Genomic DNA, 23,415 nt, shown 5'->3' on the forward strand with positions numbered 1-23,415 from the left:
CCCAAAGGAGGTGGCAGGAACACTGCTCTGGGTGACCCTGGTAGTCCACAGAGGGACATAAAAGGATTGAGCAATAGTACCACCCATTAGCTACTGCTTCCCGAGAGATGTACAGGAAATGTTCGTGATCAAATTTCAGTTGAAACTCAGGGCAGGAAATGACTATTCTCATCAAAGGGGATTTAAAAGATTCCCTCAGGCCTCAGAAGGCAGTGAGGCTGATTGTACTATTGAACAAGTTGCCAAAGTGAGAAGGCAGATAATGAGCTCTTGAGTTGGAGACACAGAGCCAATCAGCCATCAGCCATTTTATTAACCAGTAAATCAGGAGTAGACTGGAAGGAATCCAAGCTCTCAAAAGAAAAGAAATGATCAAGACATAACTTTCAAGAACATCAAGCAAACATGCAAGCAAAGACTAGGAATTTTTGCAAGACAGTGTCTATTAGTATATGATTTTGGGTTACAGAGACTGGGGTCTGAGTACTGCCTGCACAACTTCTGATCTGTGCCTCTTTTCATTTTCTTTCTGAGCCTCTATCAGTCTTATTTGTATTATCATAAGGTGAAGTACAAAACGCAACTGGTACATAGTTGTAAAAGGAGAAAGATGCTATACCTACTCTGAAGTGACTTCTAAGGTCAGATTCTGTTCAATGGAAAGGTGCTTCAAGTTGCTGAAGACTTAACTGGTTGGTACGTGGTAAAAGTAAGAACTGGGGAGTGCTGACTTGCTTTGCAGGTCACAGAAACAGAGTTTGGAGTTCTCAAAACAATCTTGGCAGAACAGGCATAGAGAAGTGCATGGTAGTAGAGAAAACCTGGGAGGAAGACTGAGTGAAGAGCCAGTGAGAAATTTTCCATGTTCAGTGCAACAGCATTTCAACAGCAGGAATGACCTATTTTAAATGAAAAATTTATAGAACTTCCCTATATATTGAACAGTTATGCAAAATTGTATCTTTCCTCATTTCTCTATAATAAACTAAATTTTGAGTTACCCTTTCTAATGGTTAGTGACAAGAATAAGCTTGATTCAAAGTTAGCTTCGATCCGCAGGGTTTGAAATTCTGTGGATTATGGCTGTTTTCTCCCTCATTCTCATTCTCCCTCAACCGTTTCCTCCCTTCTGCCCAGGAGGTGACATGAGTCCCAGAAAGAAGGGAATTTAACTATTATCCAGATCAGGGGAAGACAGAGCTTGGTATTCAGTCATCCTATGTACATCTCTGGCAGCTGCTGAGCTGCAACTTATCCCACCAGTCTCTAGGTGTGTGTCCTACTCCGTGTGCTGAAAGAAAAACCATCTTCCTGATAACCCTCCAGATTATCTGTCATTGCAGGTCATTCTGGGTCCTCCTCACTAGAGCATATATGAATCCTGGTTCCCTCCATGTCCATTGACCTGGGTACCGTCCCCATGCCCCTGTCAGGGCCATAGTAACTTTCTTCTGCTGTTCCCATATCACCCTGAGGATGCATGAGGTTGCCCTTGGACCAGATGTCTAGGCTTATCTCTCAGATTTTCCTGCTGCCAGGATGAATGCAGAGACTCACAGCCATCCCAGGCTAGGCTCTAAGAAGGAAGGCCTGGGTCCCTTTCTGCTTTGGATTTCTAGTTGCCTTTCCTACCTGGACTCAGCCGAGGTCAGGGGTAGGGCCAGGGGCCAGAGACACTCAGAAACTCCCTCTCTTCTTTGAAGTCCTTTCTTCTAGCCAAGAAAAGTCTTTTATCCTCTTCTTGTGTGGCTGGAAATGGGCTCTTCATCTTTCTTCTCCCTGTTTATTGTTTGAGGATAAATTTGATGTCTTCTTCCTTCTGGCTTTGATTCTTAATAATGAAAGCTAAATTTTTGGAATTCAGAAACTCTTTTCCACCAGGTTTATGGCTCTCAGCTCAACGTTCTGCTTCTCAAGGGCTTTTTGGTTCTAGCTTATATCTGACCTCTTAAGTGTAAATGAAAGATGTTATAGTTTGCCTGAGTAGAGGGAGGAAAGATAATGATAAAAGAAAACATGGGATGGAACTTCAATTACTATTTCAAATATTATCCATTACATTAACATGTACTTTCAGGTTGATAGTACTACTGAGATATGTGACATAAGCAACCCTAAAAATCCTTAAAAATTATCAGCATTGTTTATATATTCTCAAATATTTAGTGTGGTTGTATTAGGTAGAGATAGAGAAAAAGGTTGAGTTGTAAGTCTAAGAGGACATACCATGGAAGAAAGGCAACAGGACCCAGATCCTGCATTGACTTTCCTTTTCACCTAAAAATCTACAAAAATTTGGATTTTCATGAGGTATGGACTGTAGATTCAAGCCAATTTTATCTCAGAGAGTGAATATCACCCAACTGATATTTGGGTTAAAGAAGAAATGGCAATAGATGTTAGCTAATTATAGTAGTAATGGTAGAAATATAAATTGTTGTGGTATGAATGTTGTTGAAGAAACAGACATCCTGGTATCAACTATCTTGGGAAAGAACATGAGACAAGACTAGCACGGTGAGTATTCCCTTGGCAACACTTGTTTGGAGTCCTAAGTGAGAGAAACTGAGACTGATATTTTAATCCACCTGTATCTTCTATAAATCACTAACTGCAATATAAAATGGTGTTCCAGAGGATCTCAAAATAGTAATCGATCAATGTCTGGTTATTGACCTTGCAAGCAGGTGATGCCTCTGAATATCTGTCTAGAGTTGCTATAATTGAGTACTTTTGGATTGTCTGAAAGAGGATGGGACAAGTGTATTAATCTGGGTTCTCCTGAGAAACAGAACCAATAAGAAATATACAGGAGAGATTACAGGGAATATATATGTACATAATATATATATATATATATATATATACACATATATATATACATTCTATAATTCTATTATTCTCTCTATATCCTATATCTATAAATCTATATCTATACCTATATACTCTTTATATTTAGGTCTAGATATAGATAGATTTATTCTAAGAAATTGGCTCATGTGATTACCAGGGCTGGCAAGGCTAAAATTTGCAGAGCTGGCCAGTAAGCTGTAAATTCACACAGGAGTTGATGTTGCATTCTTAATTCCAAAGGAAGTTTGGAGGCAGAATTCTTTCCTTTTTGGGGATCCCAGTCTTTTTCCTAAGGCCTTCAACCGATTGGGTGAGGTCCACCCACATTATGGAGAATAATCTGTTTTAATCAAAGTCTGCTGATTTAAATGTTAATAACATCTAAAAAGTACCTTCACAGTCTGGTTTTTGACTCAACACCTAGGCACCTTAGCCTAGTTAAGTTGGCATATTAAATTAGATACCAAAATTAGGAGGTTTACTTTTTTTCTTCTTTAGAGACAAGGACAATGGAAAGCATAACTGCCATAATAGTATTTGCTCCGTTTTAATTTGAGCACCAGTATAAAGATGGGTGAGCTCAAAACTAAAGGAGCTTCATGAGAAATTCTGTAGATGGTGGGCTCAAGCAGAGTCACTTTATGGTTCAGGAAAATGTGACCCAGAGTTGGGAAGAAAAACATCCTCCCTACCTCTGTGGGAAATTCAGTATGGTTCTAAGCTGTCAAAATGGTCAGCCTGGAAGTGCCAGGAAATAACTCTCTTGGCAGAGATGTTAGCCCCCTCCTTGAAGGCTTCAGTAGCAATGGATGAGGTACACCCAGCTGGGGCTTTCATGACAGAGGCTGGAGACCAGCTTGTGGAGAACAGGTGTTCCTGGGCATATCTGAGCAAGCTTCTAGGAATGCCTTCCCATGCCTGAGGGGAACATTTCTGGAAACAGGAATTTCTATCTGAGCAAGTGGAGACAATGAGCCAGTGATAGACAAATCCACAGGCTAGAAAGACCCAGAGACTTCTTGGTTATACTCTCGTTACTTTATAGACTGTGAATTCAACTAGTCTCAATACAAATTTTGAGGATTTCATAAGAATTCTTACAGGTATTGTCATCTATATCTATCTACAAACTGTATGAACTCTACATAATTATTAAAAACCAGTCTATGGCTCAGGCTGAGCTCTGCAGAAGGCATACTATGTATACGTATAAATGAATGTATTAACTGCACAAAATCTGGTTTTTGGTCAAAGTCCTAGAGCTGTCTGAAGGTCAGTTGACTTAATTAACTTAAAACAGTAAGATAGCTAGTTTGATGAACAAGAGCATAAGATACGGAGTAAGATAATAATGAATTCAAATTCTGGTATCACCTTGACACCTCTGTGACTGGGATTGGTTGTTTAAGTTTTGTTTCTTCCTCTCCTTACAGGTCTGTTATAAGCTCTGGCATATAGAAAGGATCCATTAATTAGTAGTTATTAATCTTATTACTGTCTACTTCATCTATCACCAGTTCCATGTTTTTCCCCTTCAACTTTAGCTGACATTTGTAAAAGTTAAGTGTATAGTCTCAACTGTGGTTCCTAACCTGGGTGGGTCTTTGGAATTAGGGGGCATTTGTGGATGCTTTGAGGGAAAGACTATTTTACTTGTCACAATGACTGGGTGGGGGAAGCGGGGGAGGGTTCCACTGGCATTTAGTGTCCAGAGATCAAGGACAATAAATATCCTGCAATTTGTGGGTCAGTTTTGCACTCTGAATTAATGGTCCCATTTAATTGTGCCACCCAAAATACCATTGAGAAATGCAGCATGTTTCTTAACACAGTGAAATAAAGCAAATCTAAATTAAGCAAAATAATTAACATAAGGCACTTACTGTGAGCTTTGGTTTAGAGTTTCCAATGATAAATGAAGGTTCTTTGGTTTTCTTTTAAGCTGAAAAAGATTAAAATAAGTAATTTTGCTTGGTAGTATCTCTCATTACGTCTTGGGAGAAATAATTTGAGGAAAGTATTCATCTTGGCAATACCATGTATACACTTTGCTACAATCTGATTTGTAGGAAATAACCCTTCTTGGTGCAATGAACACTGTGTGTGTGTGTGTGTGTGTGTATGTATTTTTATACTTTCTATTAATAGAGATAAATTTATATGGAAAGATTTTTCATTCTCCATAGTATTCTAATTGATATTAATTTTTTTTTCAGAAAAAGTGTTGAAGGATGAGGTAAAAGAATAAAGGTAACACCTTGACTTATAACCTACATGACTTTAAAACAGTCTGTACTTTATGTCCTCCATAATGATGACCTCAATTTGCAGACTCTGCACTTATCAGCTGATGAATATACATTCAGAGGTGTCTCACGGTGATGTACTGGCCAGTCAACATACTACTTTACATTAAGCTGCTTTCTTTTCTTTTCTTTTCTTTTCTTTTCTTTTCTTTTTTTTTTTTTTTTTTGCATAAAACTACTTGGACTGTTTTATTGCATTTTGTCATTATTTTAAATAATTAGTAATAGGAAAGGGATACTAGTGTCATAATGATTATAGCAGATGTAAATAGCCATGATCAGGCATTTAGCTTTAGTTATAAGCAAGTATTTTTGAACTAAGTCTGTCAAGTATGTATTAAATTATGAGGAAACATTTTTTTAAATGTACACAATGCTAGAAATACATTATTGAAGTTTGAGACTGATAGCTGAAGTGTACTAAGGTAGCAATGGAAAAATCTTTAAGATTAAGGATTGAGGATTAATAATGAAAACACTCCAGAGATCTGAGGCTCAGGGACTTTCCTAGAGTCCCTGTGAGTGAATGATATGGCTTGTAGCAGCTCCCTCTGCTGAAGCACAAAGGCTTCAGATGTCCAATCTTCACTCAATAAATATTTTAACACAGTCAATGAACACTGTCACATTTCCTGCTGGATCCTGGGCAGCTTGTTTCCTAGTCAGCTTCTCCTCCTAAGATTAAAACAAATTGCTGGGGATCCCTGGGTGGCTCAGTAGTTTGGCGCCTGCCTTCGGCTTGGGGCATGATCCTGGAGTCCCAGGATCGAGTCCTGCATCAGGCTCCCTGCATGGAGCCTGCTTCTCCTTCTGCCTGTTGTCTCTGCGCCTCTCTCTCTCTCTCTCTGCCTCTCATGAATAAATAAATAAATAAATGAAATCTTAAAAAAAAAAGATTAAAACAAATTGCTTCGTTTCATGTCAAGGCCACCTCAAGTAACCTAAGTGAATTGAGATACAAAATTATTTCAGAAAAGTTTTTTTGGCGGCACCTGGGTGGTTCAGTCAGTTAAGTGTCTGCCTTCAGCTTGGGTCATGATCTCAGGGTCCTGGTATTGAACCCCATGTTGGGCTCCCTGCTCAGTGGGGAACCTGCTTCTTCCTCTCCCTCTGCCACTCACCCCAGCTCATGCTCTCTCTCTCTCTTGCTCTGCTGTCTCGGTCTCTCTTTCTTTCAAACAAATAAATAATCTTTTTTAAAAAGATTTAAAAAAGCATTTTTTTGTCTCTATGTATTTGCCCTATATTTTGATGTTTAGGGATGCATTATGTATCCTGCAAAGAGACAAATAATACCAATTTCTATCACTATTGGGAGTTTTGTAATGTTTTTTTAAAAAGATTTATTTATTTATTTGAGAGGGAGAGAGAAAGAATTTCAAGCAGACTCCCCATACAGCACAGAACCCCATGCGGGGCTCAATTTCACCACCTGGAGATCATGACCTAAGTCAAAACCAAGAGTTGGATGCTGAACTGACTAGCCACTCAGGTGTCCCAAAGTTTGTAATATTTTTACACTTTCGAGGAATGAAAGCTCTATTTTTAGTCTGTTGTGAGTCTATTGTCCTGCTTTGGTTTTCAGGGATTGCGGACACACAAAGGTGGGTCACTAAAGATAAGGTCGTGGAGAGTGACTGTTGAGCCACTTCTATCCCTCTCTCCTCTCTTGTGTGCTTTTTTTTTTTTTTCTTGTGTTCTTTAATTCAAAACTTTTACAGTTTAAATGATGCTTTCAAAGCTGGACCAGGATATTGTCAGTTAAAATAAATTAAGATCCATTTTTCTCAATTAAAAAAATTAATAGAACTATCTCTATTCAAATTTTTCCTCCTATAAATTTTCTGTTTATCATTCCCAAGACCAAAATGAATGTACAATTGCTAATAAATATTACCATAAAAATCAGGGCAGGCTATGAAATAGATCTTTTATTGAGATGTTATTGTAGTTGAGATATTCTAAATAGGACTGCAAAAATAGTCACATAGTTTTATATATATAACCTCATATCTTGGTAGAATATTATTTCATAGTCTGCAAGACCATGGAATCTCCAGCTATTCTTTAACCTAGCAAGCTAAACGAGACAGAGTTGAGATATTGGTCCTCGAGAGAAGTCATCTCTGCTGGCACGTCTTTCACTGAAGGCTGCCAGCCACTACTACTCTTGGGCTTGTGGAAATGCCCCCTTCTGCTTCCAAGGGGAGGGAGGAGGACTGTTTCTAAAATGCATGCTCAAGCCAGTCCCTATGCATTGTGATGTAGACATAATGTTATAAATAAAGGTTCAATACAGTTTTAAGTAGCAGCATAATTAGTACCATTGTTTGCATCACTTCTGAGGAATGGCCCAGAAATTTAGTCATTATTTGTGAAGACTGAGCACTAAGCAACCTACTTAAAACACGGCTTCTGGACTAGAATTCATTCATCAACTAATGATTATCCAAGGAGACTCTCTGCAAAATGGTAAAATGACCAGGGACAAAACACTGAAAATAAACTGCATCTGTTCTACTTGAAAATAATGGGATTCCTATTCTGTGCTATGTTCAAGCTGTTTTGTGCAGTGGCAAGACTGTCAATATTGACTGCCAGATCTAAATGTGAACATAGGTGGTTCTCAACAACTTAGGTCCAGATAAAATCCTTGTTAGTTCACCATTCTGAACAAATCTTGTTCATTGCTTTTGTTTACAAAAATATTCTCTCTGCCAAAGAAGAGAAGAATTTTCTTGCAGAACCATCATTCAAAATTACTCATTATCTCCACAAGAAACCGTAATGCAACCCAAGAATAACTCTTACATTTGTTTATTAAAAATCTTGAGTTGGCCTGGCTATGAGTTCCACGTTCATATGCATTTTGCTAATATTTAGTGTCTGTATCTAAACAAAAAGGTGAGGGAGATTAAGGTAGGTTTACTAATTATATTAATCCTGTGACCTAAACATCAAAGATGCATTTCAGATTACAAGTAAGACTACAAGTCAGACTACAAGATCAAGTAAGTAATTTTTACAGAACATTGGCTTTAAAGCTCCACAGAACATTCCTACAAACTTGACTGTACATCATAGAAATTTTTTTTTTGGTTGTAAAAATAGCACTGCCAAGATCCTGACAACTCAATGGGGAGCACCCTCCTTTTTTCTTTTTCCAGCTATTGTTTTACATTTGGGATATTTGTTTTTATTATTTCCTCATGGAGAATAAGCCTGCTTTTATCCTTAAAAAAGGATTACTTCTCAGAAAGATTATTTTTGATTTGAAATTTTAGGAAGTATATACTTAGAAGGTCTCTCAACTCTTCAGGATCCAACTTATGTTATGCTTTAAAAAAACAAAATAAAGTTTATTCTCCACAAACATATCTGCTTTAAGTTATGATATTATGTCATGATTACTGATTATGACTAGTTTTGAATTGAAATGGCCTTTAAAATCATATTTTAAAAATATGATTACAATCTTTACAATTATTAAAATATGAACTGTGAATATTTATAAAATATTTTAATATAAATTTTAGTTAATATACAGTGCAATATTGGTTTCTGGAGTAGAATTCAGTGATTCATTACTTACATACAACACCCAGTGCTCATCACAGCAAGTGACCTTAATCCCCATCCCTCATTTAGCCCATCCCCTCAGACCCTCCTCCTCCATCATCCCTCATTTTGTTCTCTATCATTGAGTGAGTCTCTTATGGCTTGTTTCCCTCTCTCCTTTTTTCTTTTTCCCTTCCCCATATGTTCACCTGTTTTCTTTCTTAAATTCCCCATGAGTTAGATCATATGGTATTTGTCTTTCTCTAATTGACTTATTTTCCTTAGCATTATATTCCTTAGCTCCAATCATGTTACTGCAAATAGCAAGATTTCAATTTTTTTGATGACTGAGTAATATTCCATCTTATATCCATATATATTACCTTTTCTTTATCTATTAATAAGTTGATAGACATCTGGGCTCTCTCCATAGTTTGGCTATTGTTGATAATGCTGCTATAAACATCGGTGTGGGTGTATCTCTTTGAATCTGTATTTTTGTAGCCTTTGGGTAAATATCTAGCAGTAAAATTGCTGAATTATATGGTAGTTCTATTTGTAACTTTTTTTTTTATTTGTAACTTCTTGAGGAACCTCTAAACTGTTCTCCAGAGTAGCTGCACCAGTTTTATAAAATATTTTTTAAACATTAAAACTACCCACAAAGCCACTACCCAGATGTGATTGCTATATGTTTCTTTCTTCCATTTTATTTCTCTTTACTTTCACACATATATACCCATGCACACATGGATTTTGAAACCCAACTCAGATCAGACTGTATATAGTTTTGTATCTGGCTATTGGGCTTAAAAATTTACCAGAAATGTTTTTCCTGTCATTAAGTATTTTTTGAAAAATTTTAAAGCTCATGCAGCATTTTATATATGGCCACATAACATTTAATAATTCTATTGATTTTTGATATTTGTGGTTTCTAATGGTTTACTAATCAAAATGTGACCAGGAATACTGGCTGGACTGGAACTGGGGCCCAAATACTTCCAGATTGTTACATGAGGCAAGTCCCGTCCCATAAGGGTTCACTGGAATATGATTCTTTCCACAGGAGCTTTAGAACTTCCTGAATTTACAAAAACTTGAACTTTGGACAGATATTTGCTAATTACTGAAGAATTAGGGAAGCCTGTGATGCAGGCTGAGTACCAACCTACCCTACAAATACACCCAACTGAATGCACAATGGAAAATGGGATAAAAATGAAAAGCTGTCCCCAGACTACAGGTAAAACTGGTTGGGGTCTTGATGCCAGTTAATTCCTGGATGATCTGAGCCCTTGTGTATCTTTCCTGAATAGGGTTGCTGCATCTTCTGGTGCTGTTACCCCTGGACAAGGCAGTGCCACTTAGGAAGTATTCTAGAGATGCCCTGAGTTCCAGGCGTACCCCATCAGTGCCTCTACTGGAGAGCAGCAACCCCATTTCCCTCTGCATAATTAGTTAGGGTCAATCTCCGTGGCTAATCACATATCGCTTCTTTGGTATGCTTTTAGTTTAATGCCAATCTCAATTTCCAATTCAACAAAACCATTGTTGTGGCCCCCAGTAGAAGCATTTCTACCTTGGTTTTTACAATCTCTAAACCAAAAAGTCCAAAATCATAGGGAGCAAAAAATAGTGTTTTAACAGGTTTCATAGTAAGAGGTACTATTCCCATTTCCACCCCTGGCTCCTTGGATTCCTATATTCTACCTATAGGAAATGGATGAGAATATTGAACACTCATTCAGAGCATATACTCCATCTTGTAGGACATCACCCCACTCTTTGAAAGTGTTTGTCTCTTAGCTGAAGTCATAACAGAGTCTTTAATAGGTCATTCCATTAGTATATGAGGCCAATAGTTTCTGATAAATGCATGTATGGCAAGACCAGTGAATCCTGTGGACATTTGTCCACTTATTTTTGTGTAGCACTTTTTTTTGGGTGCAGATATATTTTGTGGGAGACTCTGAGAGTGAAGAAGCATGAAGTAAGTCCAATAGTGAGGTGCTGACAGAGGTTATTGTGGGGAAGAAAGAAAATTCGTATTTAAAGTAAGTGTTTATTCTATTGAGAGAGAATATCTGCTCTTTCCATAGTGTAAGGGGTTCAGTATAATCAACCTACCACAGGTGGCTGGCTGTTTCACCAGGGATGGTGTTGTATAGAATAGGGGGAAGGTAGGGGCTCAGCATCAGTCTCGGCTGTGGTACTCAAATCAGACTCAGTGAGGGAAGGCACATTGCTGAGTTCATATACAACCTTTTCCCCTACCACTAATGTCACTCACGCATGAGTCCAAAAAGTAGGCTCTGCCAAGGCTGGGAAAGTCTTGACTGACAATAATAAAATGGACCATATTGTGCATATAATTATTGAGAATGTCACCGCGTCACTGAATCAGATGTCCTATAGTATTTATATAGGACAGTAATATTTTCATACTCTGGGCTCATCCTTAGACATCAGCCCATAAATATTTTCCTTAGTTCTCATTGCCAATCTCCAATCCTTTTCCTTCCAAGTTCCTGACATTTGAACAAATTGGGGGTCACCTGCCTTAAACTGCCATTGATCTGTACACCTAGCCAGCTGTCCTTCAAGGCATATGAAGTTCCCAGAAAAAAATAACATAGAGTTCTGCACATCAGAATAAGTGCCCTCCCCCCTCCATCCTTTGTAGGAGTAGGTGGGAAATAGGAAGTTACTGTTTTATGGGTACAGAGTTTTAGTTTCACAGAAAAAGAGTTTGAGAAATGGTAGCAGTGATGATTGTATAGCAATGTGAATGTACTTAACACCGCTAAACCATACATTGAAAAACTGTTAAGATTGTAAATTTTGAGTTATGTGTATTTTTCCAAAATCAAAAATAAACGAAAACTTTAAAAAATTAGCATAAAGGCACGGTGGGCCTGGTGGTGGGCCATGCTGAGAACCATGTGTGATTCCTTAGCTGCAGCTTGCCAGAGGCTCCATACCACATCTCTATCTGCCACTACAGATACCTTGAGCATATTTGGATCTGCTGGGGTCAAAAGGCCACTGTGGTAGGTGTGTTTTCACTACAACCCAAACCAGCTGGAGAGCCTTTTCTTGCTCCAGATCCCACTCAGAGCTGGTAGCTCAATGGGTTAGAGCAAGAAGTGGTAGGGGTGCAAAGAGAAGTGACATGCCTTTCAGACTGGAGAAGCTATTTCAACTTCTGGGAAGTGAAAGCTATGTCCCAGACTATAGCATATCTCCAGAAACTTCACTGTGATGGCAGGCCCCTGAATTTTCCTAGATCGTATCACCGACCCTTTGACATATGAGTGCCTTGCTTGGGCATCTAGAGCACATGCTACCTTTTGCTTATCAGATCTAATCAGCATGATGTTGCCAGTGTAGTGGGCCAGCAGGGTATTCCTGGGATAGTGGAGTGACTGAGGTCCCCTGTGGACAAGTTGTGACAGAGACGCATAGAAGTGCACTTCCAGATGAAAACAAACTGCTTATGTTAATCTCTGCTTATTGGAAGGACAAGACAAGAGCTATTTTGGAAGAACTGCATCTGGAGGGAATACTGAAGTGAATTTTGAAACCTCAAAGAATTTGGCAGACAGGAACAGTATGCGCAAAGACACAAAGATAAGCCGATACAAGATAAAGGAGGTGATTGGGTGACTCATTGATACATTTAAAAAAATATTTCTGGAGCACCTACTAAATGCCAGTGACTCACTTTGCTGAGTTTGTACAAGAGAAGGGCAGGATGTGGTCAGGCCTGAAATGACAGAGTAAGGAAATGGTACTTCATTCAGAAGGCTGTCGCAAACCACTTGAAGGTTTGTCGGCTGGAGAGGGCCAGGAGCGAAGTGGCTTTTTACAGTGATGAATCTGGTAGCAGAAGCTACTATTCCAGCCAGGATGAAGCAGTGGGGACCTGAACTAGAGAGATGAAATGCGAAAGGAATGTGAAGGAATGCGAAGGGATCAGCTGAAGGAGGAGGGAATGTACATGTGTCTGAACATGGGAGCCGTCAAGATGCGTAAGCCAAATATAACTCCAAGCTTTCGAGCTTGAGTGATTGGGATCAACACGAGAAATAATGAGGTCAGGTGGAAGATCTGGGATTAGGTAGGTCATAAAATAGCTGGTATCATGGGACTGAAGCTTCCTGAGGGCAGGGGCTACCACTGCTTTGGTTCCCATTTTATCTCCAGTCCTTGGCACAAGGTGAACATTCAAAAAGTATCTGTCATAGAATATGTTAAATGCTCGATCTTACTGAATTGTCACATCCTACCCTAGGAAGGAGGTGTGATTATCTCCTTTTTTTTTGCTATTATTATTTTTTATAATTTTGAAGTACTTAAGGCAATAAAAATATAGTAAATACAATAAACATCCATATAGAGAGAGATCTAGTCCTCAGTTTGAGAAACAAAATAATACAGGTTTTATCATTATGCCCATCTTATAGCTGAGAACCCTAAGGCCCAGGATGGTTAGAAAACTGGTTTATGGTCATACAGCTGACACACACCAGAGTTGTGATAAGAAAAGGGACCTGTCTGCCCCCAGAGCCCATGGTCTCAACCCTACCCACTTTGTGGCACTGATGAAACCTCTGGGTAGAAGCTCTCAGCAGGTGGAAGGAACATAATACATGTGGCAGAGAGAGAACTGAGGACTAAAAATATTGATAGGGGAATAATTCACATCAAAGTGACAGCTGAAGGGATGGCAGTGGAAAGGCAATACACAGTAATAAGTGGTCTGAGGACAATACTTGGACTTGAGCAATGTGCCTTCTTGGAAGGAGAACAAAATTTAAGAGACTATTTTAAAACCTGTCCTGTTCACGAGTAAGTGCTGTTTTTATGCTGCTCTAGAGTTTCTTTTTTGGTTCCTAGAGAAAGGGCAGAGCTGCCTGTAATCCATGGAGTGCTTACTCTCTATAACTGGCATAGGGCGAGGCCAGAGAAGGCATCGATATTTTGCATCATCGAGACTATAAAAATCTATGTTATAAAACCTATTCCCCCCCCCCCCCGCGGGGCAAAAATATAGGTTTTCTGCTTCCATCATATTGAGTACCTAATACAGGTCTGAGACTGTGCTTTTCAGAAACATGTGCCCTCCTCCACACATTACATGGACCACTGAGGTTTGATAGGGCTGAAGAGGAGTGTATACAGTTTCTAATCATTAGTAATACTACCCCCTGAGGAAACATTTTTTGGTCTTCACTGCCAAATCAGAAGTTTTTAGTTGCCTCAGGAGAAATGTAAGTATTCCGGAAAAAAGTCTTGCAAGCATTTGATAAGTATCCAAATCTCCTCAGGCCAATGAAGATCACAAGATTTTTGGGTAAGTTCCAAGTTAACATCAAGGTTTTGTTTAAAAAGTCCTATAGCAATATTATTTACAATCGAAATATCTACGTGATAAAAATTTCTTAAGATGTTCTCCAGAAGTTTCATAATATACAATGAGTACTTTAAGTCTTGGCCTGTAACATATGTCCTTAGGGCTCTTTAAGGACATTTGCAACCCCCTTAAAAAATATCAGAAACACATAAGGGGGAGACAGGATATTACTCTGACTCGCTCTGTAAAGTCAGGATAGGCTAGTCTAGGTACAAAATTTAAACCATTAAATCTCAGTGGCTTCATGAGTTCACAAAAACATGTTCTTTTCATTCAAAAGAATCTGCTGTGACTCTTCAGAGTAACTGCTTTTCAAGTAATGACTGGGGCAAACGGTCTATTTCTTTCTTCCTTCATTTCAGTCTAATGCTGAATAGTTTTTTCAGTATCAGTCACATCATATATGTAGAGTGAATTTACCATCATTATTTCTCTATAACCTTAAGACTGATCTCCAAATATCAAGACAAAGAAGAGGGGGCACCTGGGAGGCTCAGTCAGTTAAGCTTCCAACTCTTGATTTCAGCTCAGATCAGGATCTCAGGGTCCTGGGATCCAGTCCTACATAGGGCTCCATGGTCAGCAGGGAATCTGCTTGAGATTCTCTCTTCCCCTCTGTCCCACTCCCCACTCATGAGTGCTTGCTCTCTCATGCTCTCTCTCTAAAATAAATAAATCTTAAAAAAAAAAAAATGTGGGCAGAGGAAGCTGAAGGGCCTCACCCAGGTTTTGCAGATCTTTGGCTCCAAAATGGTACACATCACTTCTCACAACCAACTGGACAGAAATAGCCACACGGTGCCACCCAACAGTAACAGAGTTGAAATGTATAGTCTCCTGTGTGCCCATGAAGAATAGGAGAATTAAATATTGATGTGTACAGTCATATCTCCCATTTTTACATGGTAAAAAAACCACTGAAAAATGAGACACTAATGATAAAATCAGTACAACTATGTTGTGCCTTGGCAAGGGAAGAAGTAGTTTGATGAATATGCAGGTAACTAGATATGACCCTACTATCTGATGTTTTGCTGATGATGAGAATAGTTTTGTTGAAATATACGTATTTTCCATCAAGGACTCATAAATACTAGAGAAAAATAGCCATTTTTGCAACCCATTGGGCAAAGGCTGATGTAGTGCAAACCTAGGAGTGCATCCATCTGTAAATTATGTAGTGTTTTAAGATTAAGGTTTTTTTCTCCCCTTCTCACTTCTTGGTTCTGGGGCCATCTGGGAATTTCTGCTTCTTGAAGACTCACAGATGCAGCATTCATCCAAATTTCCCATGGTTTGTTCTAGATACACCAAATATAGAACTTTAAGGACTAAGTATATGATTCTGAGTCTGCTCATTATTTCCTGTACATAATTAATATGGAAATTGCAGGAAGTGAATCAATCTCCTGGAAGCTTCTTTTGGCATTTCCACATGCTCTGCTGCCTTCATAGCTGGTCTACTTTTTGTTGGTGTTATTTGCATCACTATTTTGGAACTTGGTATCCTTCTCCTCTAAATCTCCTTCAATCTCCCAGTATCTGCCACAGTAGCTTGTGTGTGACCATCAGTTAATTAATATTAGTGTTGAAGTTTTTATTTTAATTCCAGTTAGTTAACATAGTGTTATAGCAGTTTCAGGTGTACAATATAGTGATTCAACACTTCCATACAACAGCTGGTGCTCATCACAAGAGGTCATCCCTTAATCCCCATCACCTGTCGCACCTATCTTCCCACCCACCTCCCTCCCCTCTGGTCACCTTCCGTTTGTTCTCTATAGTTAAGAGTCTCTTTCTTGGTTTGTCTCTCTCTTCCCTTTCCTCCTCTGTTTTGTTTCTTTAATTCTACATATGAGTGAAATGATATAGTATTTGTCTTTCTCTGACTTATCTCATTTGACATAATACTTTCTAGCTCTATCCAGGTCCATGCAATTAATGTCCATGTTTCTTAAGTAAAGGAGTGGCTAGTTTCTCATTTTTGACCTACTTAGGGTCAACACAGTTTGCATTACAATGATGTACTCTACATTCCCTCAGGTCACTGCCCTCCAACTCTTGTTGCTTTCTTCAATCTCTTTTGCCCCACTGAGTAGTGGCTCAGAGAAGCAGTGAAACTTGGGGATGCAAGGGAGGGTAATTACCAGAAAGTACAGAGTGGCCATCAAAGGTCAATACAGTGTTTATAATCTAGTAATCTGAATAGTGACAAGTGAGGGAGGGTTCTTCAGAGAATTGTTAGATCAAACTAAAATGTTTATTTATAGAGATTTCTTTTCCTATTATTTTATAAATTTATTATAAATTAACACAGCTTGTTTTCTGCTGATTTACCCTGATAATTTGAATTTTTGACTCATTTTAACCTAATGCTGTTCTGTTTTATAGCTATGATAATGGAAGATGTATTTCTGAACTAATCTGGAAATTTTTTCTTCAAATTAGGCCATTTATAGCATTCAGATTTATGTCTTTTCACGTACCAGTTAGTGTTGTGAGTGCTTAAAAAACAAACAACTGCACTAATATGAAGGTCAGTTGTATGCAAAAATTACTTACCGAGTAAACTGTTGGTTTGCCCACCAGCAGAGGAATAGAAGAGTCCTGAAATCACATAATTCCAAGATTATTATCCCATTCAGAATGCAAACCCCAAAACGAATATAGGATTCTTAGCACTTAGGGAATTTGGAGATGTTAAGCGCCCTTTAAGATCATTTAGGCAATGGTGACTTTCACGTTCCAAATGAGGAGACTGAGCAGAATGAGTTGAGAGCGCTCCTGACTCTATTGCTGGTGTTCTTTATTAAGGTAGAAGTTATACCCTGAGTCAATTTTGCCAAATGCAAACATCAACTTATCTTTTTTGTTCTAATGGTCTCCCAGGGCACTGGGAGGTTGAAATGATATTCCAGTTCAGTCAGAGCTAAGTGGAGACGGCAAACGAGCACCCAACACGGTGCCAGGGGAAAAGCAGCTCTTCCAACAGTTAAGTGGCAGGTTGATGTGAAATTCCCGACTTCACAGAACACCTCCTAAGGATTTAACACTGCTGCTTATCCCAAATGCTACGCGAGCTGCTCCCGCGTTCCAGCATCGCAGGGACATACCCGCTAGGCCGTCCTGGTCCGGAGCGCAGGTGGCAGCCTTCCGTCCGACCCACCTGAAGTCCCACCTATCCTGGGACGCGCTGGAGGGAGCGGATCCACGGGCGGCGCGTGCTCCCCAGCACTCCTCCAAGAGGCCACACCCAGCACAAGGCCCCCATTGTGTCTCGGGGAACAGGGGCCTCGCTGGGTCACGCCGGAGGCCCCCCTTCGAGAGGAGCCAGCCGCCCCAGGCCAGCCGGGCCTGCAGCGGGCGGGGGGCGGGGGCGGGAGCGGGAGCGCCGCGGCGCGCCCCAGGTCACGCTGCGCCCGGGACCCGCAGGCCGGCCTCGCGCGGGCGCCGCCGCACCTGGAGGCGGAGCCAAGGCCCGTGGCCCGCCCGCTGCCGGGCGCGAAGCCCCCTCCCCGCGCCCCTCCCGCCGCGCGGCAGAAGCGCGCAGGTGCGGGAGGCCGCGCCCGCCGGGACCTCGGCGAAGCGGGCGCACCATGGAGCACATCCGCACGCCCAAGGTGGGTGCCCGGGCGCGGGCGGAGGAGGGGCAGCGGGGGCTGCGGGAGGGATGCTGAGCCGGCCCGAGGCCCGGCTTCCCGCGGGCGCTGGCGAGCCGGCACCGCGAGCGAGCGAGGGAGGGAGGAGGAGGAGGAGGAGGACGCAGCGCTCGAGCATCTCCTTCCAGGCCTAGCTCTGGCCGCTGGCGGAGCCAACCTCTTGTCCTTGAGAGCGCGCGCTGGGCAGGGGGCTGGGCGGGGGGGAACCCCAGTTGTCCCTTGAATAACAGGGCTGCCGATCTGCTGATAGACGCTCCCTTCTAGTCTGGCACTACATTGCTGCTGCTGCTGCTGCCGCCGCCTCCCCTCCCCCCCAATTTTCTGTTGGCTGCTCTGAGCAGTTGAAAGAGAAACCAGCCTTCCGATTGATGACAGGTGCAAGGAAAGGAGTTAAAGTACGCGCAGGTGGATTGAAGGCTCTCTTGGAAGCTTGTTGAATCTAAGGGTTCGGACCCACACGGCTCCCCCTTCGGCTCCCCCATCGTCAGCGGACCTTACACAGAGCGGATGATCAATATTCGCCGTGGGGTGAACGTTATTGTCAGTCCTTGCGTCTCCTTGCCTTTTCCACCAGTTTTCTTTCATTGAGGAGAAGGGTGCAGCTTACAGATTGGTCCACTGGTGTTTTTTTTTTTTTTTTCTTCTGACTCTTGGTTTCAGCTCAGGTTGTGATCTCAGGGTCGTGGTGTGTTTGAACACAGCACCAGCTTTGGGCACTCAACGAAAAACGCCTGGTCCCTGGTCATTCCAGAGAAATTACACTGGAATCGTCGATGGCTGCACCAAACTTTCCCACTCGTAGTTGCGCTAGTCATGTAATTTAGAGTGAAAACGATGGTCAGTATTCCTGTCTGATTAAAGACCTGAACTGGTGAAAGAATATATTTCAAAAGGAAGTTGGCTATCTCTCTTTACCACCACCACCACAGCTCTTTGTGTTTCCAGGATGACCTCAGTTCCAAATCTAGGCCCTTGATAGAGTTAAGTCAAAGGTGGGTCTGTGTGGTCACAATTTAGGTGGCCCCAGGGATCCCAACCATTTCATGCGGGTGTGTGTGTGTGGAATTGCTTTTAAATCCAGTAAGAAGAGTTCATCTCTAAATTCTAGAATGGTTCCTAAGTACCTCTTTGTAGAAGCAGCTTTACGATGATCTCATGTCAGTGGAAGAATAGATCTTTTAGTTTGCTAGATAGTTCCAATGGTAAATTTAAATTGTATTGATTTTGCACTATGGAATTAAACTGTTGCTTTACTATTGGGAAATTGTAAACATAGAAGAGCGCGCCATAAACCACAAGGTAGGTGGCTCAAAGCTTTCAGGATTTAAGTGGTGCTAAATTATTTATTCCGGGATGACAAATTTAACTCATGAACTCCCTTCGTCCTTGCCAAGGGCATATTTTCTTTGTCGTGGTGAAGGGGGCCCTTTATAGAAATATCTGATGTGAATGTCAATAGCAAGAGTGATAGAGTGACATGTCACTATAGAATATGAATTTGGGGGGTAAAGGCTTTTTCTAATCTATGTCTAGACTCTGTACAAAGCCATGTTTTTAGCCCTGAGCAGCAAACAATATTCTTTTATAATTGGTTTTCGTGAACACCCTCTAAACAGTGTAGTACCTCAAATCAGAGATCCCTTTCTATCAGGAAATGGAAAAAATGGAGAATCATCTGAAATGTCATTGGATGGAGTATCATTAACATTTAGGATAGCACAGGTGGAAAAAATTATATACAGAGATTTGGTAGATCAGATTCATTTACTCATTCATTTCATTTCACAAGCCTTTGACAGCTTTCATGTATGAGGCTCCATTAGGTCCTGGGAGCATGAAGCATCAGGGAAGTCCTTGTTTAGAAGGAGGGGCAGTTGTAAGTTTGGACGGAGATATATACAAGAGACAGCGACCAGAGGGGAGGATGGATGGAGAACGAGCTCAACTATAGAGGGCGAGGGAAGTCTTAAAGAAAAGTGGAGTCCAAACATGGAAGGCTGGGAGCTGTCATGCAGTTGTGTCAATAGGATATATTGTAAGATATCATTACAATCTCAGAGAAGCTGAAACCTTGTGAGTGATAAAGATGGAAATGATGAAATGATTGCTTGAGGCTAAACAGCATCTCTGCATTTTGCACTTTTAAGTGCAAAACTAATTTTCACAGTATAAGTGAAGAATAGAACATGGGATCTACTTACAGAGTATGTGTTGCAAAGTATATAATTAATGATGGTTATATTCATCTTTATTATTTGCTTCCAGTATGCTCTGGGGGGACTGGAATAGATAGTTTGCCTTAGATTTTTCATGATTCATGTCTTGGGCTATAAGGATATAAGGTCATTCACAAATTTTGTTTTTCTGACCCACTGTGGGTTTGAAGTGATATTTACCATGTAGATAGTAGGTTTTGATTTTAAGAGGAAAAGAAATGCATGTATGGTGTATAATGTACAGTTGCTTTCCTACTACAATGAAAGTCATTCATTTACTCTTTATAAGCTGTATGAAATCCATCACAGCCTCTGTGTTCTGCTTCAGTCTCTGGAGTGTAGTTTAAGGAGACAGATGCACATGAATAATCTGGAATACTTTGCACATATTTCTTTGTGTGTTCGTGTTTAACTGAAGCCTTTAACAGAGCATATGTTAAGCAGGGTGTTTCTCTCACAGAATGGTTCCTTTATAGAAAAAAAGAAATTTTCCGAGGACAAGCTAGTTTGCAGCTGCGTCAAAGTGAGGACACCAAGCATTACCTGTACTCATCACAGTGAACTTTTGGGTTTCTATTTCACTGCCTGGATTTTTTTTTTTTTCCACTGTGAAAGCTTGCTAGTAAGAAAATATTCTACAAGAAGTTTAGGGATAATTTGGGTTTAGTTTTATGAAAAGGCTTCAGGACTCCAGGATATAGCTTGAAGTGTTTTTGCGGAATTTGATTTGGTACTGGACTAGGATCCTGGCTAAGTAATCTCACTTTTTATACTTTGATTTTTCTGGAACAGTTTTTTTTCTCCCCACATCAGTAAATTTTAATTGTAAAATAAGATATGTGATGACCTCTCAAACTGCAAAGCTGATCTTGAAAATGTCTGCCCTTTCCACCCCATCCTCCGCTCTTAGCCATTACTGGAATAGCCTACTAACTGGTAATGTCCTCTTCACTCTTCTCTAACCGCTTGTCTACAGAGGGAGTCTGGTGATGCTTTTATGGCACAAGGTGATCATGTTACTTGCCCACTGAAATTCCTGGGTGGCTTCCGTTTGTTTTTGTTTTTCGGTTATTTTTTAAAGATTTATTTATTTTAGAGAGAGTGAAACAGCATGAGTGCAGGGTGGGGGGCAGAGGGAGAGGAAGAAAGAGAATCTCAAGCAGACTCTGGGCTCCCTCTCACGGCCCTGAGATCATGACTTGAGCCAAAATCAGGAGTCAGAAGCTTAACCACCTGAGCCACCCAGGAGCCCCAGGTGGCTTCCCTTTGTACCCAGTATATAAAGTGAGAATGCTCAGAGTGGTCCATAAGGTCCTGTGTAGACTGAGCCCTCTTCACGTTCTTATTCACTACCCTCTGGTCACAACTAGCCTTAGTGGGTTTCTCAAACGTAAATTCTTTTCCACCTGAGGACTTTTTGCACTGCCGTTCCATCTGGAGATACTCTTATTTTCACTCTTCATGTGGCTAAAACTCATCTCTCTAGTTACAGATTGGATGGAATTTCCTCAGAGACATTATTATCTCATTCCTCCTCTAAGTCATACTTGCCTGTTGTATTGTATCCCCAAATGCAATGTTTCACCTTATGCTCCTTGTTACAAGTTTTAGATTTATTTGAGTGATTGTTTATTTTTCTTAAAGATTTTATTTGAGAGAGAGCAAGCATAAGCAAGGGGGAGGCAGAGGGGGAGAGGGAGAAGCAGACTCCCCACTGAGCGGGGAGCCCGATGCAAGACTCGATCCCAGGACCCTGAGATCATGACCTGAGCCAAAGGCACACTTAACCCACTGACCACCCAGGTGCCTTTTGAGTGATTGTTTAATGTCCAGCTTCCCTGCTAGACTGGGAGCCCTGTGAAGATGAGGATCATATCTTTGTTCACCCCTAACACGTTTCCTGGCACCAATTAAGCATACAGTAAATAAATTAAATAATAGGAGGAGTGAGTAATTCTTGGTCTCAGCTCTTCAGTTATTACTGTTTGCTTTGGTGATTCAGGCCTTGTGTGTTGTACCTGTGACTAGGGACAGTATTGTGAATCCTCTAATGGATTTAGTGTTTAGTACTTGTAGATGTCAATATATTATGTTACATATATGTAATGATATATATTTTGTGATTATATATAGTTTTACTAAGATAGAATCCAAATACTATGAAATTCACCATTTCAGTCGTTTCAGAGTTCAGTGTGTGTTAGTGCACTTAAACAGTGTTGTGCAACTATCACCTAATTCAGAGCATTTTCATGTCCCATCCCCAAAAGAAACCCCGTGCCCTTAGTAGTCCCACTAATCTACTTTCTATCTCTGTTAGATTTGCCTGTTCTGGACATTTTGTATAAATGGAGTAATCTGAGATGTGGCCTCTTGTGACTTCTTTCATTCGGCATCATTTTTTCTAGGTTCATCCAAGTTATACCCTATAATAATATACTTCATTCCCTTTTACTGCAGAATAATATTCCACTGTATGGATAGACCACATGTTGTGTATCCATTCATCAATTGATGGACATTTGGGCTGTTCCCACTTTTTGATTATTATGGATACTACTATGAGTGCTCCAATACTTGTTTTTTTAATGTGTGTGAAAGTAAGGTGGGTTTTGTTTTGTTTTGTTTTTGTATAATTAACTTACAGTGTTACCTTAGTTTCAGATATACAACTTAGTGATTTGACAAGTTTATACAATATGCTGTGCTCACCATGAATGTGGCTCCATTGGATCCATTTCATCACTGTTACACATCATTGACTGTATTCCTTATGCTCTTTTTATTCCCATGAGTTTCTCGTTGCATAACTGGAGGCCAGTATCTCCTCCTCCCCTTCACTCATTTTACCCAATCCCCTACACCCTGAAAATAAAATTTTAATTCTCCAGTTCCTAGAAGTGGAACTACTGGTAATATAGTGATTCTATGTTACTTTTTGAGGAAATTATGATTACATTTTATGTATTATATAACTAAAACTTTATATGTGATTCAAACAATATAGAATGACTTGTATAAAGAACCTAGATACTTTGGAAACAATTGTTTATGAATAGACGTGTGTTGTAAATAGGTATGAATAGATGGCTTACATCAAAAGGGAACGGTTTCTTAGCCAATCCAGTGAGCATGACATCATATTTCTATCATTCCAAATTCAATTCTAATTTGTGAGTGATCCTTTTTATATAATCATAGTATGCTTTCTCTTTTTTTTTTTGCTTTTTCTCTCTTACGGAACTTTTTGCCCACTGTTTTATATATATATATAATATTCAGAATTCACTTACCTGTTTATTTTTTTTATGACTGCATATTATTTGTGTGACTATAGTTTGTGTAACCTATCTCCACTATTAGGCATTTGCGTTTTGAGCCCCTGTGAAAATCCCTGGTACTGT

The 23,415-nt window shown here is 40.2% G+C and overlaps 1 protein-coding gene and 1 long non-coding RNA gene across 3 annotated transcripts in view; one reads left to right on the forward strand and one right to left on the reverse strand.

Annotated features, from left to right (window-relative positions):
- MTMR7 (myotubularin related protein 7) overlaps positions 1 to 23,415 on the forward strand; it is a 173,872-nt gene that overhangs the window by 51,684 nt on the left and 98,773 nt on the right. The window contains exon 1 of one of the 2 annotated variants that reach the window (XM_055334656.1): positions 17,698 to 17,756. The exons of the other annotated variant lie outside the window; for it this stretch is intronic. Coding sequence (XP_055190631.1) covers positions 17,733 to 17,756 — 24 coding nt within the window. The 5' untranslated portion in view covers positions 17,698 to 17,732. Of the gene's footprint in view, positions 1 to 17,697; positions 17,757 to 23,415 lie in introns of those variants that run through there. 2 annotated transcript variants of the gene reach the window in all.
- On the reverse strand, positions 4,736 to 17,420 carry LOC129515664 (uncharacterized). Its single transcript, XR_008665621.1, has 3 exons — positions 17,250 to 17,420; positions 16,699 to 16,743; positions 4,736 to 4,795 (listed from the first exon to the last, which is right to left on the reverse strand). It is a non-coding gene; the product is annotated as an uncharacterized LOC129515664 (long non-coding RNA).

Source organism: Nyctereutes procyonoides, unplaced genomic scaffold (genome assembly GCF_905146905.1).
Source record: "Nyctereutes procyonoides isolate TBG_1078 unplaced genomic scaffold, NYPRO_anot_genome, whole genome shotgun sequence".
NCBI classification, from domain to species: Eukaryota; Metazoa; Chordata; class Mammalia; order Carnivora; family Canidae; genus Nyctereutes; species Nyctereutes procyonoides.